Source organism: Pseudophryne corroboree, chromosome 1, assembly GCF_028390025.1.
Source record: "Pseudophryne corroboree isolate aPseCor3 chromosome 1, aPseCor3.hap2, whole genome shotgun sequence".
Classification (NCBI taxonomy): Eukaryota; Metazoa; Chordata; class Amphibia; order Anura; family Myobatrachidae; genus Pseudophryne; species Pseudophryne corroboree.
Genome location: NC_086444.1, coordinates 293066982 through 293083564, shown reverse-complemented (window position 1 = coordinate 293083564; position 16583 = coordinate 293066982). Strand labels below are relative to the sequence as shown.

General features: G+C 44.4%; 1 protein-coding gene across 1 annotated transcript in view; it reads left to right on the top strand.

Annotated features, from left to right (window-relative positions):
* RPH3A (rabphilin 3A) overlaps positions 1-16583 on the top strand; it is a 407102-nt gene that overhangs the window by 239469 nt on the left and 151050 nt on the right. Inside the window, exon 3 of the mRNA XM_063964354.1 lies at positions 2687-2833. Within this exon, the coding sequence (XP_063820424.1) occupies positions 2687-2833 (147 nt within the window). The remainder of the gene's footprint in view (positions 1-2686; positions 2834-16583) is intronic.

The window sequence follows — 16583 nt, the reverse complement described above, 5'->3', positions numbered from 1 at the left end:
ACTGACTGTAAGTACTATGCATATGCCTGTGTTTGTGGCAAGTGCATTAGGTCCTACCACTTTCAGAGTGGGAGTCTATGATGTTTAGTTAGTGCCCAGATGGGCTAAGATTTATTTGTATGTTTAGTTTTTGTGCTGCACAATAAAACTAGCCATGGCTAGAGTGCACAAAAACCCTGCACCGTTGGTCTGTTTTCCTTGCTGCTGTGTGTTTGGAGGAGCTCATTTACCCCAGGATAGGGCAACCCTTATTCTGATTTTCTCACAATTGTTTTTAAACACAGGACTAAGTGCAGAGGGGTAGCTATGCCAATGGTGGCCCCATAGCATCAATTCCATACCCCCCCCCCCCCGACTGACTGCTCAGAGTCACGTGCACCCCCTACCCCCCCCCCCCCTTCCGCGTGGACTACTAATAGATTCCCTCCAACCCTCCTGACTACTTAAAGACCTCCCTGGTGAATTGCCCGCAGCAGGTGGGCACTCACCACTGGGGCCCCATTTGCTGCTTTATACGTGTTAGTAGAGTGCATGCAGCCATATCTGCTCTCCCAACCAGCTCTGTATCATCTCTCCTCAGTCGCTGGGAGAAGGCGTAGCCATGGTCCAGGACGTCCCTGCAGACTTGGCCACGCCTCCTCCCAGCATCAGTTAGCACTCAGGAGTGGTGGGGTGAGTTGGTGTGGCTGCAGATACAAGCAGCCATGGCCGAAGTTCAGCAATTAGGTACAGTGTTGGACTCGGGCCCCAGAGATGGCCCGGGCCCCGTAGCAGCCACATCCCCTGCACCTATTGTAGCTACACCCTTGACTAAGGGCCTGATTCATTAAGGATTGCAAATGAAAAGCTGCTCGCAGCAGCTTCGCATTTGCAGTCCTTAGCAATGCAAATGCAGGAGGAAGTGCATACCACCTCCTCCCTGTATTTGCGATGTGATCGCATCTCTATGAACATCGCGACCATCGGTCAATGTCAAGATTATGAATGTTGACATTATGACTATCCGTATCATATCACACCCATGCCTGCCTCCTAGCACCCATATTCATTACCCCCATTTATGAATCCAACCCTATTAGCTTCTTGAGGTCTTTGATTCATATCAGAATGTTTTGCTAGTTTTCCAGCTAAATACTTTAAGCACTTTGCTACTGCATGTTTCAGGTGAATCTCTGCTGTATTTTGTTTATACCAGCACCTCAAATTTGTGTAGTAGAACCAAATGAATGTAGAATTGAAACCAGTTTTAATTGCAATTTTAATTAGTGTTGAGATTTGTATTTAGTAAGGTCTTTCTAAAGGGTGAAGCAATGGGGCAAAATATAGTTTAATATAAGAAACAAAAATTGGTATCCCCCAGCACACGGAATGACATCAGCAACAAGATTTGAAAACTAAATGGTGGTAGATAATTCAGAGATCTCAGTTGCATATATTTGCAAAGATATGGTAAGCCTCCAGGCTAACATCATGGTATCTCTGATACTAGACGTCACTGATACTAACTCTAGGTCTTGGATGCCGAACCCCACAAGCCAGGGACGGACAGTCACATCAGTCCAGAGGGCATTGTGCTCCAAACTCATCCCTAACACTAATAATAGCACCCAATCTGGGTCATATAATTGCCTAATATGAGGCCACATGATAATGGCACATACATAAATAAACCAGACATCCCACTGCGGTTCAGCCTGGCCCAGTCTCCTTGTCCTCAATTATTCCTGCTGTAGACAATTGTATTGAATGTCTCAAGGAAGTGGTTTCTAAAGTTTAGAGTGTGGCATTGAATGATTGAAATACATAATGAAAAGGATTACCATTTTCTTTAAAAATGCATGTGTATAAAGTGGCATATGCAGCAATCGGAGCCAGCGCCATATGGATATTTAGAAGCTTCAGCTTAGCCTGTTTAGTAGATAGAAATACTATCTGCATTCTCACACAGTGCTCCAGAATTAGCAGCTGTGAAGGCTGTGCCGGTGCTTCCATGGTTTCAAAGAAAGGCAATAACAAGCAACCCTGAGCCACTGTACCACTGGGATTCCAGCAGGGCCCTCAGAGACACTAGTGCTACTCCTCTGTATGTATAGACCTTTGGGGTTATTTAGTAACATACAGTAGTGAAAACAGCACGTCTCTCTGCTGGAGAAAAGCTTAGTAACCGTGAATTGCAATCTTATCTGCTTGACTGCTCTTCTGCAGTACTGGAGACTGCAGCTAGTCTTCTGTGCCTCTTGTCTTTCTAGAGCCAGTCCGGTTTATATGCATGCTTTGGTTTGTTGCAAAGTATGTGCATGTTATTTGCTGCCTTAAACTATGATCAGTGTATCGGTAATAAATGGTCAAGCTCACTATGGATAGTATGGGGATGACAAATGCACAGAAATCAATATTTTTCCCCCCTTTTAATTATACCAGTGACTTCTCTGAGAACTCAGTAACTCTTTTGTACAAATTAATGATTTTCATTAGCTCTATCCAGAAAGCATAGATTCCCATTGATTTTAAATGTCTTACATTAACTAAATAATGGTTGCCGTAATAACTTGCAGTCCAGATGGGACTTGAACCCACAATCCCTGGCTTAGGAGGCCAGTGTCTTATCCATTAGGCCACTGGCATACATTGACTCATCTATGCAGTGTGATTTGCTGAAGTGTAACTTCCATCCTGGTATTTCTAGGCTCGATGCCGGATGGTCTGTACATCCAGCAAATCAGGGAGAACGGCAAAGAAAACATGAAGACCTAACCGATGAAGAAAAAGAAATTATCAACAGAGTGATCGCGAGGGCTACCAAGATGGAAGAGATGGAGCAAGAGCGGATTGGGTAAGATGAACTGGATCTTTGTTTTGAATGAGTTCTGACTGGCATTCCAGTAGCGTCCAGCACTACAACATTTCCTATCATACAATTAAATAGTTAAATGAAAATATTTAGGAAATTGTGGCACTTTCACAATGTACTGCATTCTGTTGTGGGTTTTGTTTGTTGCGATAACATTAGTCTTATTAAACCCTGCAATCTAGTTTGGATACACTGTACCATGTAATAGTTCTGTGGTTATTATATGTATGCTGTAAGTGGTTTTTCCCCTTAAACCTATTTCTCCTTTGTGAAAAGGCCAGGCTGTGCTCCTATTTTCTCCAAAACATCACATTCATGTTTTAGCTAGAAAACACTCATCCTTGGATAAGTGTATTATACACTACCTGCAAGAGTTTTCTATTGTAAACACATATACTGTATATCTATGAAGCTGAAGAAATGCTATAAATGATGGGTCTTATTCAGTGGTGGATAATAATCGCGTTGCAACAGCGCCCTATTTCACAGTGAATCTGAGAAGATGCAGCATCACATGCACATTGGTTGCACCATCAGATCTCTGAGTAACCCTACAGTTATTTAGAATCTCCTTCTCAGCTAAGAGCCAGGGCCAATGAAACTGCGTACAAGGACACAGTCACTAGCTATGACACACCCACAAAAAGGTTGCAACACACCTGTGTTTTTGTATCCACAATTTTTACCTTCCTCAAACACTTCCTGTCATCACACTGCATCTAAATCCACACTACGACCACCATCTTAAATCCATTATGGCATATGCGCAGTAGATAAGATCGTCCGACTGTGAAAATATCAGCATTGCGTTTACCTCTGAACCAGGCCCTCTGTCACTACTGTATGTTTGCAGGTAATGACAGATGAGGGGAGATGTACTTACTAAGCCTTGGAGAGAGCAAAAATACCAGCCAATCAGCTCTTAACTGTCATTTTTGAAACACAGATTGTAACATGGCAGGAGCTGTTTGGCTGGTATTTTATCTCTCTCCGCTTTATCACTCTCCAAGGCTTAGGGGTGGTATCCAGTTCGCTGCGGTAATTTACTACAGCTAATGGATTCATTGGGAGCTATCCAATTAGCCCCACTACCTGCCACTTATCAGGGATTATGCTTCATAAAGCATAATCCCCGATAGCCAGCCTTCAGAGCCGCGATAACACATGGGATCGGGAACTTATTCCGGATCGCATGTGTTATTGGCCAAAAACAGGTCTTTTTCAGGCCCCCACAAAACAGGCTATAATTGGATAGCCCAATAATGATCACCAGGCTAGAACTGTGACAATAGCGCTAATCAGGGGCGTCAGAACGTTTTTCAGTTGGGGGGACAAGATAAAATCTCAGTTTGGCGCCCCTAATTTATGGCCACCTTAGACGGGTCACATGTACCTGTACTGAGCTCTATGGAGCAGCTGGGAGTGAGTGACCCCTTATATACATTATGTCTGGTAGAGCTCCCTTACACACAATATGCCTGGTAAAGGGCCTAATTCAGATCTGATTGTAGATGTGCTAAATTTAGCACATCTGTTATGTCCTGATGTACATATCTTTACTTCAATGAATCATGCAGTATAAAGATTATGTATTTTATTTCTTATTGGTAAGTAGTACTTGCATGATTATAGATAGACATCAACTCCACATGCTGCTCTCCTCCTTACTCTCCTTCTACTTCCTTCTTCCTTCTACTTCCTGATCACATGTTCATCTGTGCAGTCAGATTCTTAAAGGTACACTACCTCATCTAGCTAACGCACATAAACTATGTGCATCGATACTACAACATCTACAATCAGTTTTTCAGACATGTGGGGGGACGTCCAGCACAGGGCTAGTCTGTTCAGCATGCCTGGCTCTCCCCTACTGCACGGGTGCAAATGCATCGCATAGCGGCAATGCTTTTACACCCGGCTAGTAGCTCCCTTCCAGCGCAGCTCCTGCGTGCTGGCAGGTGGCTATCTGCCGCGTCCCAGGTCGCTGTGGCTGTGTGTGATGTCACGCAGCCACTGTGGCCTGCCCCCGCAAAGGACCGGACATGACTGCGTTGTCTGGACCACGCCCAGCCATCGGTGTTCTAACGCTGGCCCTCATTCCGAGTTGTTCGCTCGCAAGCTGCTTTTAGCAGCTTTGCACATGCTAAGCCGCCGCCTACTGGGAGTGAATCTTAGCTTATCAAAATTGCGAACGAAAGATTCGCAATATTGCGAAAAGACTTCTCTGTGCAGTTTCTGAGTAGCTTGAGACTTACTCTTCCAGTGCGATCAGTTCAGTGCTTGTCGTTCCTGGTTTGACGTCACAAACACACCCAGCGTTCGCCCAGACACTCCTCCGTTTCTCCAGCCACTCCCGCGTTTTTCCCAGAAACGGTAGCTTTTTTTTACACACTCCCATAAAACGGCCAGTTTCCGCCCAGAAACACCCACTTCCTGTCAATCACATTACGATCACCAGAACGAAGAAAAAACCTTGAAATGCCGTGAGTAAAATTCCTAACTGCATAGCAAATTTACTTGGCGCAGTCGCACTGCGGACATTGCGCATGCGCATTAGCGACTAATCGCTCCGTTGCGAGAAAAAAATAACGAGCGAACAACTCAGAATGACCCCCGCTATTGGCACACCCCCTCCCGCTCCACGGCCACCTCTGCCTGTCAATCAGGCAGAGGTGATCGCAGCCCAGAGATGCTGTTAGCATCTCACTGGGCTCCCGGGGTGCTTGCGCACTCCACAATGGGATTCAGACTGCGATCGCTGCCGGTGCAGGGATCCATTCTGAATTATCCCCAAAACCCCTTATATATATTATGTTTGGTAGAGCCTCTTACACACATTATGCCTGACAGAGCCCATTATATACATTGTAGAGTGTTCCCAGTGCCAGATATACATATGTCCCCAGTGCCAGATATATGTATGTCCCCAGTGCCAGATATACTTATGCCCTCAGTGCCAGATACATATATGTCCCCAGTGCCAGATACACACATATGTCCCCAGTGCCAGATACACACATATGTCCCCAGTGCCAGATATACATATGTCCCCAGTACCAGATATACATATGTCCCCAGTACCAGATATACATATGTCCCCAGTGCCAGATATACATATGTCCCCAGTGCCAGATATACATATGTCCCGAGTGCCAGTTATAGTCAGGTCCATAAATATTGGGACATCGACACAATTCTCATATTTTGGGCTCTATACACCACCACAGTGGATTTGAAATGAAACAAACAAGATATGCTTTAACTGCAGACTTTCTGCTTTAATTTGAGGGTATTTACATCCAAATCAGGTGAACAGTGTAGGAATTACAACGGTTTCTATATGTGCCTCCCACTTTTTAAGGGACCAAAAGTAATGGGACAAACCAAACAATCCTAAATCAAACTTTCACTTTTTAATACTTTGTTTTAAATCCTTTGCAATCAATTACAGCCTGAAGTCTGGAATGCATAGACATCACCAGGTGCTGGGTTTCATCCCTGGTGATGCTCTGCCAGGTCTCTACTACAAATGTCTTCAGTTCCTGCTTGTTCTTGGGCATTTTCCCTTCAGTTTTGTCATCATCAAGTGAAATGAATGCTCAATCGGATTCAGGTCAGGTGATTGCCTTGGCCATTGCATAACATTCCACTTATATGCCTTAAAAAACTCTTTGGTTGCTCTCGCAGTATGCTTCGGGTCATTGTCCAACTGCACTGTGAATGCGTTCCAATGAGTTCTTAAGCATTTGACTGAATATGAGCAGATAATAGTGCCCCAAACTCTTCAGAATTCATCCTGCTGCTTTTGTCAGCAGTCACATTATCAATAAATACAAGGGAACCAGTTCCATTGGCAGCCATATATGCCCACGCCATGACACTACCACCACCATGATTCACTGATGAGGTGGTATGTTTTGGATCATGAGCAGTTCCTTTCCTTCTCCATACTCTTCTCTTCCCATCACTCTGGTACAAGTTGATCTTTGTCTCATCTGTCCATAGGATGTTGTTCCAGAACTGTAAATGCTTTTTTAGATGTTGTTTGGCAAACTCTAATCTGGACTTCCTGTTTTTGTGGCTCACCAATGGTTTACATCTTGTGGTGAACCCTCTATATTCACTCTCGTGAAGTCTTCTCTTGATTGCTGGCTTTGACACATATACACCTACCTCCTGAAGAGTGTCCTTGATCTGGGCAACTGTTGTGAATGGGGTTTTCTTCACCAAGGAAATAATTCTGTCATCCACCACAGTTGTTTTCCATGGTCTTCCGGGTCTTTTGGTGTTGCTGAGCTCTCCGGTGCATTCTTTCTTTTTAAGAATGTTCCAAACAGTTGATTTGGCCACACCTAATGTTTTTGCTATCTCTCTGATGGGTTTGTTTTGATTTTTCAGCCTAATGATGGCTTGCTTCACTGATAGTGGCAGCTCTTTGGCTCTAATATTGAGAGTCCACAGCAACAGATTCCAGATGCAAATGTCACACCTGGAATCTAATCCAGACCTTTTACCTGCTTAATTAATGATGAAATAATGAGGGAATAGCCCACTCCTGTCCATGAAATAGCTTTTGAGTCGATTGTCCCATTACTTTTGGTCCCTTAAAAAAGTGGGAGGCACATATAGAAACCTTTGTAATTCCTACATCATTCACCTGATTTGGATGTAAATACCCACAAATTAAAGCGGAAAGTCTGCAGTTAAAGCACATCTTGTTTGTTTCATTTCAAATCCATTGTGGTGGTGCATAGAGCCCAAAATATGAGAATTGTGTTGATGTCCCAATATTTATGGACCTGACTGTACATATGCCAGACACACATATGCCCCCAGAGCCAGATATAGATCTATGCCCCCAGAGCCAGATATAGATCTATGCCCCCAGAGCCAGATATAGATCTATGCCCCCAGAGCCAGATATACATATATGCCCCCAGAGCCAGATATACATATATGCCCCCAGAGCCAGATATACATATATGCCCCCAGAGCCAGATATACATATATGCCCCCAGAGCCAGATATACATATATGTCCCCAGAGCCAGATACACATATGCCCCAGTGCCAGATACACATATGCCCCAGTGCCAGATACATATATGCCCCAGTGCCAGATACACATATGCCCCAGTGCCATATACACATATGCCCCAGTGCTAGATACACATATGCCCCAGTGCCAGATACACATATGCCCCAGTGCCAGATACACATATGCCCCCAGTGCCAGGTATACATATATGCCCTAGAGCTAGATACATATATGCCCCCAGAGCCAGATATACATATGTCCACAGTACCAGATACACATATGTCCCCAGTGCCAGATATACATATGCCCCAAGTGCCAGATACACATATTCCCCAGAGCCAGATATACATATATGCCCCCAGAGCCAGATATACATATATGCCCCCAGAGCCAGATATACAAATATGCCCCCAGAGCCAGATATACATATATGCTCCCAGAGCCAGATATACATATATGCCCCAGAGCCAGATATACATATACAGTATGCCCCCAGAGCAAGATATACATATATGCCCCAGTATATGCCCCCGAGCCAGAGATACATATGCCCCACTGCTAGATACATATATGCCCTCAGTGCCAGATACATATATGCCCCAGAGCCAGATATACATATATGCCCCCAGAGCCAGATATACATACAGTATGTCCCCAGAGCCAGATATACATATGTCACCAGTGCCAGATATACATATGTCCCCAGTTCCAGATATACATATGTCCCCACAGTGCCAAGTACACATACCCCCACAGGATGCCTGGCGGGCGGGCGAGGAGGAGCGGGCGGCCCCCGCATTTTCAAAGAAGTCTCCATCTTACTTCAAGTCCCTCCGCTGTAACGTCCGGGTCCGGCCCCAGCACAGCTTGCGCATATGTAATGAGCGGCTTGACGTCATGATGCTCCGCCGCTCATTACATATGCATGATCAGAGTGTTACACGGGAGGAGCAGTAGCACTGACTGTCACTATCAATGACAGTGTCAGTTAGTTAATCGCGGTACGCGGCCGGAGCGCCCTCTATGTGCGGCGCCTATCTCGACCGCGCACTGTGAGTATGTATAGGGCCGGCACTGCGTGTAACGCTGCCACTAGTATCGGCGTCGGCTGGCGCCTCTCTCATGTTTGGGGGGAGCGAGCTGCCCCCTTGCCCTCCCTCCCCATTCCGACGCCCCTGGCGCTAATGAAAGAGAAACAGAGAAAAAAAACACTAGTGTATGTGTGTGTATGTCTGTCTAGCTATATATCTGTCTATCTATCTATCTACACAAACACACACACACACACACACACACACACACACACACACACACACACACACATATGCAGTATGCCTCTGGTTAGGTTTGCACACACATGACTGTATTTCAAGTATAAACAGGTGACACATAGATTGGGTTTGCTCTTTTATGCTACACATGTTGGGGGCAAAATTATAAGTGATCTGGCATGAGAGGAGCATTGTCGGTAGATGACTACAGTAGGTGACTTTCCCACCACATAACACTAAGGCCGAAAATGCGCCAATTGACTTCAGTCACATTATTGTTAACTAGCTGCCAGCCTATCGAAATGACAGAACAACATAACAGTAATGTCAGTGCCAGTGGCTGTGTGCGGCCAAACGGAACAACACTTGAATTGCTCCGTCGCGTTCAATCTAGTTGCTGTCGGTGCGCAACACACTTGAATTCCCCCATAGATGTGAAGAGCAGCGTTACCCTTTAGTTATATAGGATATCATGAATTGCTGTTCCTTTTTGCACATACCATAGTAGGCGGGATGTAGTTATGTGACCAGTGGTCAGGAGACCGCCGGTCACAATACCTCCCCCTACATACCGCCGCCTGACAATCCCAACGGTCGGCATGCTGACCAAAAGGGACTATTCCCACTCGTGGTTGTCTACAACACCCATAGACTGCTCGCCTCAACCCCAACCACCAGGCACGCATACCACACCCATATTAGGCCAAAGAGAGCACATCTCTATAAGCCATCAGTATTTTTTGGGTAACGCTAGGACCGAATAATGCAGTCAAGTTCGGTGGCCATGTGGGCCGAACTCTGAGGCTAAACTGCCTTGTAAATGATTGCACCTTTAAAAAAAAAACATCCCAGGTTCTGCCGGCATCCAGCAAGGCTGCCGAACTCGGACTTCATTACATCCCACGCTATATGTGCACATCCACCTAATGTACTGTATGAGTGGGCAGATTTATGTGCACATCCTGTAAATGCATGGGTAATTATATACAGTATGTACAAATGCAGGCATGCCTATGTTACTGTGTGCTACTGCTATGGTAAAGGTACTGCACTGCAATATTTTATCTTGACAAACCAACGTAAATGGAGATTATAATTTGGCTTTATTGGCTGATAGAAAAAAACACTGAATAAGTGACATATCTTTAGACTATGAAACCTGTCATGCCGCACAGATCTACACTAGCACAGTAGAAGATATCCACCACAGACAAAGACAGCAAATGCAGATTTTAACCTTTCATATCAGAACTGGAATACGTGGTCATGATTGACAAGTGAAGTAAATTGGAATTATATGGCTGCTGTGTGTTTCCAATCACATGGACAGATGCAATTATTTGTAGACAGTGCAAAACAAACAATACATTTCCAGATTAGCTCTGGGTAGTTCCTTATCTCATTCCTTGTCATTAGTGGTAAAGTTTAAATAATATTTTTCACAGTTTATTTACCATATGAAAATGTTATTCTAACACAAAACAATTTCTATACATTTATGGAATTTATACATTTGTGTTGGCACACTAGTGAGGATTGTTGACTATAATTATTCAAAGGTTCAAAGGTGTGCAGTAACCCACAGCAACCACTAAGTACTTAGCTTTAATTAAATGACTGCTTGCCAGGGGCATGTCTAGAGAGGAGGAGGCCCGTATGCAGGATCCGTCGGGGCCCCCACCTCTCTAACTGGCAGCACTGTAGCTCTGCGCAGTAAAGTCCCTAGGGGCCCAAGCGCTGTCCCAGAGTCTAGAGCGCAAGCGCGGATCTCCATGAAAATGCCGCGGCAGCCATTTTCCCAGTGATTTTTCTACTGCGCATGCGCGAAACACAGAGAAAATGGCACCACGCCATTTTCCTAGTGATTTCTGCTGCGGGACTCTGGAGGGTGAGTATGAAAAATAATGGGTGCAGGGTATGAGGGTGTGGGCCCGTGTGCGTCTCACAAACTGCACCCATTATAAATATGTCTGCTGCTGGCTATGAGTTTAGTGTGCTTTCACACCTTTAATATTGTTAGTAAATAGCCATGCCCCCTCTTATTCAAATGTCTCACAGTCTGCGCTTCACAGAGGGATGGAGAAAACAAACGTAATATTTATCATGGTTTACAGAACTCTATTATTGCCAAACTAAGATTTATGTATTAATTTCATGCTGGTTGTAATATACAGTATGTCCGCTAAATTCACTATACTGTATGTGGCCTATAACTGCTTGCCTACTTGCGCAGAAAACAGAATCCAATCTACACTCTGGGGGAGCTGTACTAAGCCTGAAGTGATACATTTCACGGTGATGAAGTACCAGCCAATCAGTTCCTAACTGTCATTTTTCAAACCCAGCCTTCTGTTCTCTCACACATTACAATAGGTCATACATACACTCAGTGTCGGACTGGGGCATGAAGGGCCCACCGGGGGAATGCAGTTATAGGGGCCCGTACTTAGGGGTGTGGCCAGCCTACAAAGGGGGGGTGGCCAGCCTCCACAGAGGCTTGAAACACACAATAGTTTAGTGCAGTGTAATGCAACATATCTACCATGTATAATACAAGTGCACAGTCTGGAACCTGATCCCTAGAGGAAGGAGTGGGCCCTCAGGCAGTGGGGCCTACCGGTGGTTTCCCTGGTACACCTGTGGGCCAGTCCGACCCTGCATACACTGCTCACACACAGTTGGAACTGGTCTGCTCTATTATTTACAGCAGCTGTTCCGCTAATCAAATCACAAGTTGCAGCATGATTCTTAAATGTAAAGGAAATAAATATTGCTGCAGTGTCATAATCAAGTCTGCTTGTTGCAAATGGATAATCTTACTTTTTGTCAAGTAATACTTTAGTGAATAAACAGTATGGGTTGTTGTAATCATTTGATGGTTCATATTAGTAGCTGTTTTTCTGTATAGTGTGCATTTCTGCAGAGCAAGTCGGTAAAGCTATCAGTCAGAAAAAAAGATCCAAATGGCCTATGCAGTTAGCTGTTCTGGCTCAGAGAAGTCCTCTATGAAGACGTACACTTCTCTTTAATTTAAAAATAAAACTGATGTGTGATGTAGAATGTGATAAAGTACAAACTCATGCATCATTCATCATTCTGCCTGCCTGGGAGTCTGGGTGGAATAATTATCCGTTAGATCATTGGCTAGAGAGTTAATGTATTGAAACGCAGAGTAAAGTAAATGTTCAGCACTAATATATATTAAAGGCTGTGTATTGCTGAATTGAATAATGTACTGTATGTGATATGAAGAATGGTAATATTTTACTAAATATTTAAAAATTGTTTCAATTCTTTATTAATTTTGGAGGTAACACACCTAAGTCAATTAAATTTATAGCATCATGATAAACTATGTTTTCTTGCTATAGGTTTTTTTATGTGTAGTGTCTTTCTGTCCAAAAACATAATGAGATATTTGATCGGGTACAAAAAAGTACACCTTATAATTAGATATGAGCGGGTTCGGTTTCTCTGAATCCGAACCCGCCAGAACTTCATGTTTTTTTTCACGGGTCCGAGCGACTCGGATCTTCCCGCCTTGCTCGGTTAACCCGAGCGCGCCCGAACGTCATCATGACGCTGTCGGATTCTCGCGAGGCTCGGATTCTATCGCGAGACTCGGATTCTATATAAGGAGCCGCGCGTCGCCGCCATTTTCACACGTGCATTGAGATTGATAGGGAGAGGACGTGGCTGGCGTCCTCTCCGTTTAGAATAGATTAGAGAGACACTTGATTTACTAATTTTGGGGAGCATTAGGAGTACTCAGTAGTGTACAGTGCAGAGTTTTGCTGATAGTGACCAGTGACCACCAGTTTTATTTATAATCCGTTCTCTGCCTGAAAAAAGCGATACACAGCACACAGTGACTCAGTCACATACCATATCTGTGTGCACTGCTCAGGCTCAGGCCAGTGTGCTGCATCATCTATTATCTATATATAATATTATATATATATCTGTCTGACTGCTCAGCTCACACAGCTTATAATTGTGGGGGAGACTGGGGAGCACTACTGCAGTGCCAGTTATAGGTTATAGCAGGAGCCAGGAGTACATAATATATTATATAGTGAGTGACCACCAGACACACAGTGCAGTTTATTTAATATATCCGTTCTCTGCCTGAAAAAAGCGATACACACAGTGACTCAGTCAGTCACATACCATATCTGTGTGCACTGCTCAGGCTCAGGCCAGTGTGCTGCATCATCTATATATATTATATATCTGTCTGACTGCTCAGCTCACACAGCTTATAATTGTGGGGGAGACTGGGGAGCACTACTGCAGTGCCAGTTATAGGTTATAGCAGGAGCCAGGAGTACATAATATTATATTAAAATTAAACAGTGCACACTTTTGCTGCAGGAGTGCCACTGCCAGTGTGACTAGTGACCAGTGACCTGACCACCAGTATATATAATATTAGTAGTATACTATCTCTTTATCAACCAGTCTATATTAGCAGCAGACACAGTACAGTGCGGTAGTTCACGGCTGTGGCTACCTCTGTGTCGGCACTCGGCAGCCCGTCCATAATTGTATATACCACCTAACCGTGGTTTTTTTTTCTTTCTTTATACATACATACTAGTTACGAGTATACTATCTCTTTATCAACCAGTCTATATATTAGCAGCAGACACAGTACAGTGCGGTAGTTCACGGCTGTGGCTACCTCTGTGTCGGCACTCGGCAGCCCGTCCATAATTGTATATACCACCTAACCGTGGTTTTTTTTTCTTTCTTTATACATACATACTAGTTACGAGTATACTATCTCTTTATCAACCAGTCTATATATTAGCAGCAGACACAGTACAGTGCGGTAGTTCACGGCTGTGGCTACCTCTGTGTCGGCACTCGGCAGCCCGTCCATAATTGTATATACCACCTAACCGTGGTTTTTTTTTCTTTCTTTATACATACATACTAGTTACGAGTATACTATCTCTTTATCAACCAGTCTATATATTAGCAGCAGACACAGTACAGTGCGGTAGTTCACGGCTGTGGCTACCTCTGTGTCGGCACTCGGCAGCCCGTCCATAATTGTATATACCACCTAACCGTGGTTTTTTTTTTCTTTCTTTATACATACATACTAGTTACGAGTATACTATCTCTTTATCAACCAGTCTATATATTAGCAGCAGACACAGTACAGTGCGGTAGTTCACGGCTGTGGCTACCTCTGTGTCGGCACTCGGCAGCCCGTCCATAATTGTATATACCACCTAACCGTGGTTTTTTTTTCTTTCTTTATACATACATACTAGTTACGAGTATACTATCTCTTTATCAACCAGTCTATATTAGCAGCAGACACAGTACAGTGCGGTAGTTCACGGCTGTGGCTACCTCTGTGTCGGCACTCGGCAGCCCGTCCATAATTGTATATACCACCTAACCGTGGTTTTTTTTTCTTTCTTTATACATACATACTAGTTACGAGTATACTATCTCTTTATCAACCAGTCTATATATTAGCAGCAGACACAGTACAGTGCGGTAGTTCACGGCTGTGGCTACCTCTGTGTCGGCACTCGGCAGCCCGTCCATAATTGTATATACCACCTAACCGTGGTTTTTTTTTCTTTCTTTATACATACATACTAGTTACGAGTATACTATCTCTTTATCAACCAGTCTATATTAGCAGCAGACACAGTACAGTGCGGTAGTTCACGGCTGTGGCTACCTCTGTGTCGGCACTCGGCAGCCCGTCCATAATTGTATATACCACCTAACCGTGGTTTTTTTTTCTTTCTTTATACATACATACTAGTTACGAGTATACTATCTCTTTATCAACCAGTCTATATATTAGCAGCAGACACAGTACAGTGCGGTAGTTCACGGCTGTGGCTACCTCTGTGTCGGCACTCGGCAGCCCGTCCATAATTGTATATACCACCTAACCGTGGTTTTTTTTTCTTTCTTTATACATACATACTAGTTACGAGTATACTATCTCTTTATCAACCAGTCTATATATTAGCAGCAGACACAGTACAGTGCGGTAGTTCACGGCTGTGGCTACCTCTGTGTCGGCACTCGGCAGCCCGTCCATAATTGTATATACCACCTAACCGTGGTTTTTTTTTCTTTCTTTATACATACATACTAGTTACGAGTATACTATCTCTTTATCAACCAGTCTATATATTAGCAGCAGACACAGTACAGTGCGGTAGTTCACGGCTGTGGCTACCTCTGTGCCGGCACTCGGCAGCCCGTCCATAATTGTATATACCACCTAACCGTGGTTTTTTTTTCTTTCTTTATACATACATACTAGTTACGAGTATACTATCTCTTTATCAACCAGTCTATATATTAGCAGCAGACACAGTACAGTGCGGTAGTTCACGGCTGTGGCTACCTCTGTGTCGGCACTCGGCAGCCCGTCCATAATTGTATACTAGTATCCAATCCATCCATCTCCATTGTTTACCTGAGGTGCCTTTTAGTTGTGCCTATTAAAATATGGAGAACAAAAATGTTGAGGTTCCAAAATTAGGGAAAGATCAAGATCCACTTCCACCTCGTGCTGAAGCTGCTGCCACTAGTCATGGCCGAGACGATGAAATGCCAGCAACGTCGTCTGCCAAGGCCGATGCGCAATGGCATAGTACAGAGCATGTCAAAACCAAAACACCAAATATCAGTAAAAAAAGGACTCCAAAACCTAAAATAAAATTGTCGGAGGAGAAGCGTAAACTTGCCAATATGCCATTTACCACACGGAGTGGCAAGGAACGGCTGAGGCCCTGGCCTATGTTCATGGCTAGTGGTTCAGCTTCACATGAGGATGGAAGCACTCAGCCTCTCGCTAGAAAACTGAAAAGACTCAAGCTGGCAAAAGCACCGCAAAGAACTGTGCGTTCTTTGAGATCCCAAATCCACAAGGAGAGTCCAATTGTGTCGGTTGCGATGCCTGACCTTCCCAACACTGGACGTGAAGAGCATGCGCCTTCCACCATTTGCACGCCCCCTGCAAGTGCTGGAAGGAGCACCCGCAGTCCAGTTCCTGATAGTCAGATTGAAGATGTCAGTGTTGAAGTACACCAGGATGAGGAGGATATGGGTGTTGCTGGCGCTGGGGAGGAAATTGACCAGGAGGATTCTGATGGTGAGGTGGTTTGTTTAAGTCAGGCACCCGGGGAGACACCTGTTGTCCGTGGGAGGAATATGGCCGTTGACATGCCAGGTGAAAATACCAAAAAAATCAGCTCTTCGGTGTGGAGGTATTTCACCAGAAATGCGGACAACAGGTGTCAAGCCGTGTGTTCCCTTTGTCAAGCTGTAATAAGTAGGGGTAAGGACGTTAACCACCTCGGAACATCCTCCCTTATACGTCACCTGCAGCGCATTCATAATAAGTCAGTGACAAGTTCAAAAACTTTGGGTGACAG